At 37.8% G+C, this 14086-nt stretch overlaps 1 protein-coding gene across 8 annotated transcripts in view; it reads right to left on the minus strand.

Annotated features, from left to right (window-relative positions):
• LOC126095166 (cleavage and polyadenylation specificity factor subunit 6) overlaps window positions 1-12307 on the minus strand; it is a 193632-nt gene extending 181325 nt beyond the window's left edge. For all 8 annotated transcript variants that reach the window (XM_049909892.1, XM_049909890.1, XM_049909889.1 and 5 more), the window contains exon 1: window positions 12015-12307. In XM_049909892.1, coding sequence (XP_049765849.1) covers window positions 12015-12074 — 60 coding nt within the window. In that variant the 5' untranslated portion in view covers window positions 12075-12307. The remainder of the gene's footprint in view (window positions 1-12014) is intronic.
• Window positions 12308-14086: the final 1779 nt, after the last annotated feature.

Genomic DNA, 14086 nt, shown 5'->3' on the forward strand with positions numbered 1-14086 from the left:
TCTGGTTTTACCGCACTCCACAAGACAGTTCACGGAAATGTGCTGTGCTCCATACACACTTTCTCAGAAATTTCTTCCTCAAATTAAAGTCTATGTTTCATACTAGTAGACTTCTCTTGATGAGGGATACAGGAAATTCCTGTACAAATCTGCTCCTTACACCAACTTTCCTTCATTTGCCATCCATTATTTTGCTTCTGAGGCAGCAGATTTCTTTCAGTTCATCTACTACACGCTCAGGTTTAGTGAACAACATGAGCTATAATCACATTCTTTGAAATTTAATGCCATATGTTAAGTTCACAACATTTTTGTGTCTATATTTCAAGTGTAGATAATGTCTGAGCACTTCCTTTTACAAAATTTCTTCAGTTCTTGCAAATGGAGGCTTAAATTTGGTCACTTACTACACCTACACACATCTAACACGGATGTCAATTGAGTAGATCACGATTCTGCCACTGTGCTTTGCAAGCTGACATCAGAATCAACCCAAGTGTGTGCACACTTATTAGTGATGCCACCTAATGTGTTACAACTTCTTTATTTTATCTGTGCCTGCAGAGGTACATTAGTTCGTCAGTTTTTGTTTTGTTAATATTTCTGTGTGGTTAATCGCATCCACTGGTCACAGCTTGAGGTGCACACGTCTGCCACATTAATGGGGCCATCAGCCTCTTACTGCTGTACTGTGTTGATGCTAAGTTTATCCATAACCATAGCACTGGTACCTCTCATTCTCTCATTACAATGGCAACCCCAACCCCCCCCCCTTTTTTTTGCTGACGGTCTATATTCTATGTTTCATTTAATACATTCCTTAATTCTTCCTTACTTTTACTGAGGACACCTACATCACAAATTTCAATCCCACTCTTGAAGCTTCTTTTATTTTCAGTCATGATTCCTCATGGTAAATACCAACTAGTAGAGAGAGAAAGATTGCATCATTCCCTTACACCTTTTAACCTCAGCACGCTTGATTTTTCATTTTGGTAACTTCCAAATTCTCCTTCCTGTTGTATATCACCTATTTTTGCTACAGCTTACACTCACTCAAATAGTCTTTCCCTACTCTCATCTCTACTAATGAGGCTATATTCTCCTGTAGTTGTCTATTCTTTCCCCTAAAACAGCACTGTAATCACCGATGATTAATAGATTTGCATTTCCCTATACCCATTCAACACTTGCACCCTCCCCTCCTGAAGGTGATGCTGACTTTTATCCTAATCTATTTGAGTTGGCATTGGTTTGCTGTTTGCTTTGATTCCAATAATTCCTTCACAGTTGCTTTACCATGTCATTCAGATCAAATCCTACACATGTAATACCATTTTCTGCTGCTACTGAGATCCTTGTCTTTTTTTCCATTTCACTTCACTGACACCTGCTATACATAGATTGAGCCTTTGCTTACTTCTTTTCAAATTTTCTAGTTTCCCTACTGCATTCAGTCTTTGTAGTCACCTTCCCACATCCACATGGTGCATTAACCCAGAATTTTTTGCCACTGGAGAGGCTATAATTACTTTACAATTACAAGACAAATTTCCAATAGACACACAATATTTATATTTCATGTAGTAGTTTCCTTGCCTCTTGCATCTTTATACCATAGATCACAACAGATTCTTCCATCTTTAGGGGTAGTTTCCCACCATCGATAAGGAGTTGCCTTGAATCTTCACCAACTCCTCCACCGGGATTAAAGAAGCGTCCGATTCCATCCGTCTGCTGAGGCACATGACATTACCAATATGGCGGAAATGACCACCCTCAAAGTCCCCAATATTAGATTAGATTAATTATTCATTCCATAGGCCCATAAAAGAGGGAATCCTCCTGAGTGTGGAACATGTCAGGTAAACACATTACAAAAATGTAATTAGAAAAACTTGAGTTTCATTAATTTTAATGATCCTCAGTCAATAAACAGTAAAATTATGTACATGAATTAAATTTAAACTTCTAATATTTACAGATTTAATACATACATCTGCTTTCATTAAATCCATCATTCAAACATTTGCTAGTTTTTTGGCTATTACAACTAAGTATTGTCAAAAATTAAAGTATAATAAATTTCATTAATATGGTCTACTGCACTTGAGAAACTCATGGATGGAACAGAAGGAGTTGGCCACCAAAAATTCTTTTAAATTATGTTTAAATTGTGCGTTGTCTGAAACTAAGCTCTTAATGGTTGCTGGTAACTTACTGAAAATATGCGTTGCTGAATACTGGACTCCTTTCTGAGCAAGAGTAAGTGATTTTAAATCTTTATGCATATTGTTCTTATTCCTAGTATTGATACTGTGTACTAAGCAGTTAGTTGGAAAAAAAGATGTATTATTTACAACAAACTTCATTAAGGAATAAATATACTGAGAAGCTGTGGTTAATATGCCCAATTCTTTGAATAGTATTCGACATGATGTTCTTGGATTTACACTACTCATTACTTTCATTATACGCTTTTGTACTCTTAAAATTTTTTTCTCTGTTTGTGGAGTTACCCCAAAATATTATACCATATAACATAATGGAGTGAAAATAACTAAAATATGCCAGTTTTTTATATTTATATCTCCTATGTCTGACATCATTCGCACTGCAAACACAGACTTGTTTAGGCGCTTCAGCAGTTCGTTAGTAAGTTGCTCCCAACTGAATTTATTATCAAGTTGTAATTCCAAGAATTTTACACTCTCAACTTCTCCTATTTCCATGTCGTCATATTTTATACACACTCCAGAAGGAAATCCCTTGGAAGTTCTGAACTGGGTCTTTTCAAAGTATAATGACAGTGAATTGGCTATGAACCACTTATTAATGTCAGTAAAAATTTGATTAGCTGCCCTCTCTAAATTTATATTTGATTTACTATTCATTGCAATCATCTACAAATAAGACAACTTGGCATCTCGTAACGTAACAGGTGACAGGTCATTAATATACACAAGAAACAGTGGTGAACCTAGTATGGAACCTTGGGGAACACCACATGTAATTTCTTCCCAGTCAAGTGATGTCTGATTGCCTACTGCTGAAGTGTTACGTAATGACACCATTTGTTTTCTATTAGTAAGATATGACTGAAACCACTTTGAGGCACTACCAGTGATGCCATAATATTTTAATTTACTTAAAAGAATGCTGTGATTCACACAGTCAAACACCTTTGGCAGGTCACAGAATATGCCAGTTGCCTCTAATTTGTTGTCCAATGAATTAAGGACATTTTCGCTGTAAGTGTAAATAGCTTTCTCAATATCAGAACCCTTAAGAAACCCAAACTGTGACTTGGACAGTATGTTATTTTCACTCGGGTGCTTTAGTAGATACTTGAAAATAATCTTTTCAAAGATTTTTGAAAAAGCTGGCAAAAGTTGAGATTGGTTGGTAATTTGATGGCATTTCTTTGTCCCCTTTCTTGTGGAGAGGTATAACTTCAGCATATTTCAGCCAGTCCAGGAATGTTCCTGTGACAAGTGATTGATTACACAAATAACTTAAGATATGACTAAGCTCACATGAACACTCTTCTATTAACTATCATAACCATTAGAAAGCTTTGATTTCAAGGACTTTATAATGGATTCTATTTCTATGGGTGAAGTAAGTGTCAATTCTATTTTACTGAGATTTCTAGTGTGCACTGGTCTCAGATATTCCATTGCATTATTTACTAAACCTGACAACCCCATGCTATCAGTAACAGAGACAAAATACTTGTTTAAATGGTTTGCAACACAACATGGGTTTGTTACCAGGGTTTCATTTATTTTTAGAGCTATTTGTTCCTCCTCATTTCTGGTCCTACCTATATCCCATATTGTTTTTATTTTATTGCTGGATGTATTTATCTTCTTCTCATAATGCAGGTGTTTAGATTTCTGGATAACCTTCTTCAATATTTTGCAGTAATTTTTGTAATGAGCTATAATGCTAGTATCAAAGGTGTCCCTACGTATCAGATAGTGTTTCCTTTTTGTCTCACATGATATCTTTATCCCTTGTCTGATCCATGGTTTCTTATTAAGACTTCTGCTTAATTTGGGTTACCTTCACAGGAGAACAATTTTCAAGTAAGGTGCTAACTTTATTAATGAATGCTTTGTATTTTCCATTTGTGTCTTGAGTGCTGTAAACATCCATCATATTAATTTCTTTGAGCAATCTCCTAAATTTCTCAGTTTTTGACTGTTTTGTTGGCCTTCTGTACTCTGTTCTGATAGATGTTTTACCCTGACAGTTTTCAAAATTTAGTGTTAGGTGTTGCATGTCATGGTCAGATAGCCCCCATTTACTACTGGTTTTGTAATGTGGCTTAGTTGCCTAGAATTGTCTACAAATATATAATCAATGGCAGTCTTAGAACATTTGTATACCCTAGTTGGGAAATTTACAGTAGAAATTAAATTGAATGACAATGTAACTGATTTCAGTAACTGTTCACAGACTGTGTTTTTCAGGACATCTATATTAAAATAACCAGCAACCAGTAGTTCCATGTTTTTTAATTTTAGATGAGAAAATAAATCTTCAAGACCGTTTATAAACAGGTTGAAATTTCCTGAAGGTGCTCTGTATATGGCTACTATTATAAAGGACCTATTATGAAATTCACCTCCCACGAACCATGGACCTTGCCGTTGGTGGGGAGGCTTGCGTGCCTCAGCGATACAGATGGCCGTACCGTAGGTGCAACCACAACGGAGGGGTATCTGTTGAGAGGCCAGACAAACATGTGGTTCCTGAAGAGGGGCAGCAGCCTTTTCAGTAGTTGCAGGGGATGATTGACTGATCTGGCCATGTAACATTAACCAAAACGGCCTTGCTGTGCTGGTACTGCGAACGGCTGAAAGCAATAGGAAACTACAGCCGTAATTTTTCCCGAGGACATGCAGCTCTACTGTATGATTAAATGATGATGGCGTCCTCTTGGGTAAAATATTCCGGAGGTAAAATAGTCCCCCATTCGGATCTCCGGGCGGGGACTACTCAAGAGGACGTCGTTATCAGGAGAAAGAAAACTGGCATTCTACGGATCGGAGCGTGGAATGTCAGATCACTTAATCGGGCAGGTAGGTTAGAAAATTTAAAAAGGGAGATGGATAGGTTAAAGTTAGATATAGTGGGAATTAGTGAAGTTCGGTGGCAGGAGGAACAAGACTTTTGGTCAGGTGATTACAGGGTTATAAATACAAAATCAAATAGGGGTAATGCCGGAGTAGGTTTAATAATGAATAAAAAAATTGGAGTGCGGGTTAGCTACTACAAACAGCATAGTGAACGCATTATTGTGGCCAAGATAGACACAAAGCCCATGCCTACTACAGTAGTACAAGTTTATATGCCAACTAGCTCTGCAGATGATGAAGAAATATATGAAATGTATGACGAGATAAAAGAAATTATTCAGGTAGTGAAGGGAGATGAAAATTTAATAGTGATGGGTGACTGGAATTCGTCAGTAGGAAAAGTGAGAGAAGGAAACATAGTAGGTGAATATGGATTGGGGGGAAGGAATGAAAGAGGAAGCCGCCTTGTAGAATTTTGCAGAGACCATAACTTAATCATAGCTAACACTTGGTTCAAGAATCATGAAAGGAGGCTGTATACATGGAAGAAGCCTGGAGATACTGACAGGTTTCAGATAGATTATATAATGGTAAGACAGAGATTTAGGAACCAGGTATTAAATTGTAAGACATTTCCTGGGGCAGATGTAGATTCTGACCACAATCTATTGGTTATGAACTGCAGATTGAAACTGAAGAAACTGCAAAAAGGTGGGAATTTAAGGAGATGGGACCTGGATAAACTGAAAGAACCAGAGGTTGTAGAGAGTTTCAGGGAGAGCATTAGGGAACAATTGACAGGAATGGGGGAAAGAAATACAGTAGAAGAAGAATGGGTAGCTCTGAGGGATGAAGTGGTGAAGGCAGCAGACGATCAAGTAGGTAAAAAGACGCGGGCTAATAGAAATCCTTGGGTAACAGAAGAAATATTGAATTTAATTGATGAAAGGAGAAAATATAAAAATGCAGTAAATGAAGCAGGCAAAAAGGAATATAAACGTCTCAAAAATGAAATCGACAGGAAGTGCAAAATGGCTAAGCAGGGATGGCTAGAGGACAAATGTAAGGATGTAGAGGCTTGTCTCACTAGGGGTAAGATAGATACTGCCTACAGGAAAATTAAAGAGACCTTTGGAGAGAAGAGAACCACTTGTATGAATATCAAGAGCTCAGATGGCAATCCAGTTATAAGTAAAGAAGGGAAAGCAGAAAGGTGGAAGGAGTATACAGAGGGTTTATACAAGGGCGATGTACTTGAGGACAATATTATGGAAATGGAAGAGGATGTAGATAAAGATGAAATGGGAGATAAGATACTGCGTGAAGAGTTTGACAGAGCACTGAAAGACCTGAGTCAAAACAAGGCCCCGGGAGTAGACAACATTCCATTAGAACTACTGATGGCCTCAGGAGAGCCAGTCATGACAAAACTCTACCATCTGGTGAGCACGATGTATGAGACAGGCGAAATACCCTCAGACTTTAAGAAGAATATAATAATTCCAATCCCAAAGAAAGCAGGTGTTGACAGATGTGAAAGTTACCGAACTATCAGTTTAATAAGTCACAGCGGCAAAATACTAACGCGAATTCTTTACAGACGAATGGAAAAACTGGTAGAAGCCGACCTCGGGGAAGATCAGTTTGGATTCCGTAGAAATACTGGAACACGTGAGGCAATACTGACCTTACGACTTATCTTGGAAGAAAGATTAAGAAAAGGCAAACCTACGTTTCTAGCATTTGTAGACTTAGAGAAAGCTTTTGACAATGTTGACAGAAACCAGATGGCAGTTATAAGAGTCGAGGGGCATGAAAGGGAAGCAGTGGTTGGGAAAGGAGTGAGACAGGGTTGTAGCCTCTCCCCGATGTTATTCAATCTGTATATTGAGCAAGCAGTGAAGGAAACAAAAGAAAAATTCGGAGTAGGTATTAAAATCCATGGAGAAGAAATAAAAACGTTGAGGTTCGCCGATGACATTGTAATTCTGTCAGAGACAGCAAATGACTTGGAAGAGCAGTTGAACGGAATGGACAGTGTCTTGAAAGGAGGATATAAGATGAACATCAACAAAAGCAAAACGAGGATAATGGAATGTAGTCAAATTAAGTCGGGTGATGCTGAGGGAATTAGATTAGGAAATGAGACACTTAAAGTAGTAAAGGAGTTTTGCTATTTAGGGAGTAAAATAACCGATGATGGTCGAAGTAGAGAGGATATAAAATGTAGACTGGCAATGGCAAGGAAAGCGTTTCTCAAGAAGAGAAATTTGTTAACATCGAATATAGATTTAGGTGTCAGGAAGTCGTTTCTGAAAGTATTTGTATGGAGTGTAGCCATGTATGGAAATGAGACATGGACGATAACTAGTTTGGACAAGAAGAGAATAGAAGCTTTCGAAATGTGGTGCTACAGAAGAATGCTGAAGATAAGGTGGGTAGATCACGTAACTAATGAGGAGGTATTGAATAGGATTGGGGAGAAGAGAAGTTTGTGGCACAACTTGACTAGAAGAAGGGATCGGTTGGTAGGACATGTTCTGAGGCATCGAGGGATCACAAATTTAGCATTGGAGGGCAGCGTGGAGGGTAAAAATCGTAGAGGGAGACCAAGAGATCAATACACTAAGCAGATTCAGAAGGATGTAGGTTGCAGTAGGTACTGGGAGATGAAGCAGCTTGCACAGGATAGAGTAGCATGGAGAGCTGCATCAAACCAGTCTCAGGACTGAAGACCACAACAACAACAATGAAATTCTATCTCTGTTGCACATGCTTCTAACTGGTGCTCAAAGGAAAATTTATTACTGTCAATATTCTTAAATTTAAAACTGTTTTTAACAAATGTGGCAACTCCTCCTTTCTCCATTTTTTGTCTACAGAAGTAGGAGGCTAACTTATAGCCCAGCCAGTTTACCCTTCCCTTTCCTGTCGAGGTGTAAGCTATGTCTATTATAATCTCACCTACTGAGAGAATCAACAGGAACCAACCCAATATGTGACCCCGCACCCGACCCAAGCAGCCGTTCCAACTTCAAATTAACTCTCCCGACAGAAGAGTTTTAATGATGTCGGTCATGGCATCTCGGAACAGACACAAACTCAACACTGGTATGTATCGTTGCTGATGCAATCTTTGCCAGGTCACACTCTATATTGTACACATGATCTCTGTCAATACTATTGCCCAGCCCACCCAGATTAACCACGGTGTCTCCCTTGGTAAAATCTTTACAGAGTGAACCTAAATCCTCTGCCACCTGGCCCATACCAGCACTTGGTTTAAAAACATTTGTGACCTAGTATCCTGATCCTAACTGGTCCTGCAAAAGTTGGCCTACAACTCTGGCATGTGAACTACTTAACAACAAAACTTTCTTTCACTTTGCTGACTTCTCTACATTCTTATTCAATTTTCTACTGAAAGTTTGTTGTGCCCTCTCTACACCTACCCCTGTCTGAGGCTCATCAGCTTCCAACTGAAGCAACAGATCAAACTTGTTCTTCACATTCACCACAAAGCTATCTGACGAAGTTCTAGGTCTGTTACTCCTGTTACCTGTTGCCACTTCCCACCTCTCTTTACCCTTCTCCCTCCTTAACCTGTTCAGATCTTCCCTTAGCCTGCTCTAACTGTGCCTGAAGGTCAACAATTTTCCCCTCCTGTTCCACTATTTTCCATCTCTACTGCATATCTTACAGAACCACTGATGAGTCTGATCCACTTCCCCATTTCCCACACCACTACAGTCACCGCAATAGAAAAAACTACTGTAACCATCACACCAAACCCTGGAGCTAACAATTCTATGGCACGTCAGGCACTTTTCACTCATGGTAAAAATCTTACTTTAGCGAGAATAAGTCAAATTAAATTACAGAAAAACAAGAAAACACGTTTACGAAAGATTAGGCCTAGTCTCAATCGTAGGCCTATGTCAGAGGACACCACCAACTGCAACAAGACGACATCTATAGACACAACACACCCATAAACTAAACTCCGCGCTGTCATGACATCACACACCCCAACACCCTTACGTCATGGGTCAAAGCCGATGGGTGGGATCGAAAGCCTCCGTTGACACCCTCCACGCTGACAGGACCATCACAGAAAGGGAGAAATTTACAGCACTGTTTGTTAGAAACAGCCAAAGATGCTGATAATGCCAGTCAATTTAAGCCTTAACAACTTAACACAAACTCACAGGGATTCAAGCAATCGAGCAGAATGACTCCATAAACTAATCCCATGTACTAGAACCCAGATGTCACATCATATTTGCCACTTACAAGTTTTATAACATTAATGTAAGTAGTTACACCATGGAACGGTGCATGTGGCACTGTGTGATCTTTACCTCACTGCTACTGAATTTAAAATAATAAAAGAAAGATACACTTTCTAAAACAAGGTATTCTGAACTGTGTTGTCTCTCTAATCAAACCATCATCTAGCAAACCAAACACGTTAATTTCTCAAAGGCTGGAAACATGAGAGGAATTTTCACTAATCAGGATAGCATATTGCCTTCCTCTTTCACAGTTCAATGCTCTTAACACTTAAAGATGAGAGTCTTCCACACCTATGCATGTCTTCCCAATTGCGAGATATTTCCTTTGGAGTGCGTATCATATGTCTTCATTTTGACACCACTGTAATTATATACTGTCTTAACTGTATTTGTGCCAAACAATATCATTCCATGGCTACTTTTCAGAAAAATTTTAAATTCTATTTCAGAGAAGGATGCCTCACCTATTGATTTGCTACATTAACAAATGGTTTTCAATTGTTGTACTCTGTTACATGCACAGGTGAAAAACATACCAGACATGAACACACCATTTAGCAACACACTTGTCTCATGCGCACAGCTACACTTTCACAGGGAGACAACATGAACAGTCCTATGAGGTTAATAAGTCACTACAACTTAACTATCAGACTAAAATTCCTTACCATGATAAAAATAAAACATTGCACTTAAGTTAACATATTACACAAACATTAACAGAAAACATTGGCAAGAACAAACCATTTTTGTCAACATCTGTGTGCCATTTTCAGTTGTGATTGCACACCACAATATAACAAACTAAAAATACTTATAAAACCAAATTTAATAGCTTCTGTTAGGCTCAAAATCAGTAAAAGTTGCACTCATCCGAACAGTATGCATTATGTTTGCCTATGAGAACAGTAGACACCCATGAGTTGTTAGCGATAAGTGGGTGTAGTATACATCAAAATATTCAAACTTGCCTATAAACTAATAAATTACTTCATATTTTTAATTTACATGGTTTTCGTTTTTATCATAAAATGTGTTTGACAATAAGTATTCATATTCACGGGCTTAGCCAATGCACAACCATGTTATTAGCTTTCCTTTACATTATCTTATTATTGAGCAAGCAATAAAGGAAACAAAAGAAAGTTTGGAGTAGGTATTAAAATCCTGGTAGAAGAAATAAAAACTTTGATGACATTGTAATTCTGTCAGAGACAGCAAAGCAATCAGAAGAGCAGCTGAACGGAATGGACAGTGTCTTAAAAGGAGTATATAGGATGAACATCAACAAAAGCAAAACGAGGATAATGGAATGTAGTCGAATTAAGTCGGGTGACGCTGAGGGAATTAGATTAGGAAATGAGACACTTAAAGTAGTAAAGGAGTTATGCTATTTGGGGAGCAAAATAACTGATGATGGTCAAAGTAGCGAGGATATAAAATGTAGACTGGCAATGGCAACGAAAGTGTTTCAGAAGAAGAAAAATTTGTTAACATCGAGTATAGATTTAAATGTCAGGAAGTCGTTTCTGAAAGTATTTGTATGGAGTGTAGCCATGTATGGAAGTGAAACGTGGACGATAAATAGTTTAGACAAGAAGAGAATAGAAGCTTTTGAAATGTGGTGCTACATAAGAATGCTGAAGATTAGATGGGTAGATCACATAACTAATGAAAAGGTATTGAATAGAGCTGGGGAGAAGAGGAGCTTGTGGCACAACTTGACTAGAAGAAGGGATCGGTTGGTAGGACATGTTCTGAGACATCAAGGGATCACCAATTTAGTATTGGAGGGCAGCATGGAGGGTAAAAAACATAGAGGGAGACCAAGAGATGAATACAGTAAGCAGATTCAGAAGGATGTAGACTGCAGTAGGTACTGGGAGATGAAGCAGCTTGCACAGGATAGAGTAGCATGGAGAGCTGCATCAAACCAGTCTCAGGACTGAAGACAACAACAACAGCTAAACACTGAGCTATGATACAGATCACTAGGCCTGTGTCGGCACAACCAGGATTTTATGTGGAGCTACCACCACACGTTGTAAAAAAAATTGAATTCAAACCGTAATAAATCTGGCCGACTTCAACACTTATCATTAAAGTCAACTGGCAGTCTTTCATCATAAGAGTAACCAGAAATAAGGACTACTCCTATGAACATTGTTTGCGAGTTTCCAATACTAGATTGAGACAGGATGTACACAATGACGCACATTAAGCCTTTCTCCAGAACCTTACCGAATGTAAGGAGAACCAATCAACACATTACACGAAAATGCTAAAAGTCTGAATAACATGGGCAATGAGAAACATCCTACGGTAATGAAAAAGCGGGCAATTGTGCATACTATCTTAAATCATCAGTTCGCGCCACATACACGTAACAATGAATCACAAAAGCTTACATAATCACAACTGGGCTTTTACAGAATTTCAGACAAAGCACTCGGCTAAAAATGGTCCAAAATAAAATAGGCCTATAACAAATTAATCATTAACGTAAACTGCGTAAGTTCGCATAAAAGCACAATAAATAAACAGTCCCAAATCTTTTATATGACGAAATTCTCGAGAATACGGCACACAGCTTTTCAGAAAAAACTGTTAAAGCATAACGTTTAGGACACACCTGCGCAAAATCTTGTTCTATGTCGTCAGCGTATAAATCAATGTCCACGCCATCCGCCATTTTGGCTTTCTCGCGCAGAATGGTCCAGTATCCTGCGTCGTTTTTCTCAGTACGCAACTGCGATCAACGACTATCACAATGAAAGAACTCCTTCCTACAACTAGGGACAAACGCACTTCCTGTTGAGGAATAAATGTAGGGATCAGTTACAGTCAACAAAAAATCCCTAGGCTCAGGTGCAACAATTTCACAATTCACAAAATCAAACTACAGCAACAATTCAAAGTTCATGACTTTCACCCAAAGATATTCACATTCAGAATGCAAAATATTAAACCAAAGATGTTAATATTCTAATCTCCTTGACTAAACCAACCTAAGAATGAAATTGATCGCACAGATAGTGCCTGGAATCATGGAGGTAAGAATTCTTACCTCCATGCCTGGAATAGTAAACCTATTAACACATGTAACCTCTACAGCGTGAAACATGCAGATGAATCCAATATGGTTGTCACAATACTATAAAAAATAAAAATAGCCCATGACAGCAATAACCAATACTTACTTCCTACATACACAAAATAATGGATATGTGGGGATGTTGTGGCATGTTAACCTTGCTGACTATCGGCTATGGTCCGGAGCAGGCGATCTTTGACAGCATAAAATGCCATAAAATGCCATATATGCTTTCACCAATCAAATTTTGAATGATCTGAATAACCGAACACCACCCATTGGGATTTTTTGTGATCTCTCAAAGGCTTTTGAGTGTGTAAATCATGAAATTCTGCTAGACAAGCTCAAGTATTGTGGCATGAGTGGGACAGTGCACAAATGGTTTAATTCGTACCTAACTGGAAGAGTGCAGAAAGTTGAAATAAGTAGTTCTCATAATATGCAAAGATCAGCACATTCCTCAACCTGGGGAACTATCAAGAATGGGGTTCCACAAGGGTCAGTCTTGGGTCCTTTGCTGTTCTTAATATATATTAATGAATTGCCATTCTATATTCATGAAGAGGCAAAGTTAGTTCTCTTTGCTGATGATACAAGTATAGTAATCACTCCTGACAAACAAGAATTAACTGATGAAATTGTCAATACTGTCTTTCAGAAAATTACTAAGTGGTTCCTTGTAAACGGACTCTCACTGAATTTTGATAAGACACAGTACATACAGTTCCGTACAGTGAATGGTATGACGCCATTAATAAATATAGACCTTAATCAGAAGCATATAGCTAAGGTAGAATATTCCAAATTTTTAGGTGTGTCCATTGATGAGAGATTAAATTGGAAGAAACACATTGATGATCTGCTGAAACGTTTGAGTTCAGCTACTTATGCAATAAGGGTCATTGCAAATTTTGGTGATAAACATCTTAGTAAATTAGCTTACTACGCCTATTTTCACTCGTTGCTTTCATATGGCATCATATTTTGGGGTAATTCATCACTGAGGAATAAAGTATTTATTGCACAAAAGCATGTAATCAGAATAATAGCTGGAGTCCACCTAAGATCGTCCTGCAGACATTTATTTAAGGATTTAGGGATATTCACAGTAGCTTCTCAGTATATATACTCTCTTATGAAATTTGTTATTAACAACCAAACCAAATTCAAAAGTAATAGCAGTGTGCATAACTACAATACTAGGAGAAAGGATGATCTTCACTATTCAAGATTAAATCTAACTTTGGCACAGAAAGGGGTGAATTATACTGGCACTAAAGTCTTTGGTCACTTACCAAATAGTATTAAAAGTCTGACAGATAACCAACAAGTATTTAAGAAGAAATTAAAAGAATTTCTGAATGACAACTCCTTCTACTCCATAGAGGAATTTTTAGATATAAATTTAAAAAAATAAAAAAATAAAAAATAAAAATAAAAAAACACAAAAAATGAAAAAGTTGTTATATTAACTTAAATATGTTGTTAAATTAACTTAATTATGTCATGTATTGGAAAATTTGACTCGTTCCACATCATTACGAAATATCGTATTCATGATCCATGGAACTAGTATTAATCTAATCTAATCTAATCTAATCTAGCACCGA

The sequence above is a fragment of the Schistocerca cancellata genome, chromosome 8 (genome assembly GCF_023864275.1).
Source record: "Schistocerca cancellata isolate TAMUIC-IGC-003103 chromosome 8, iqSchCanc2.1, whole genome shotgun sequence".
Lineage (NCBI taxonomy): Eukaryota > Metazoa > Arthropoda > Insecta > Orthoptera > Acrididae > Schistocerca > Schistocerca cancellata.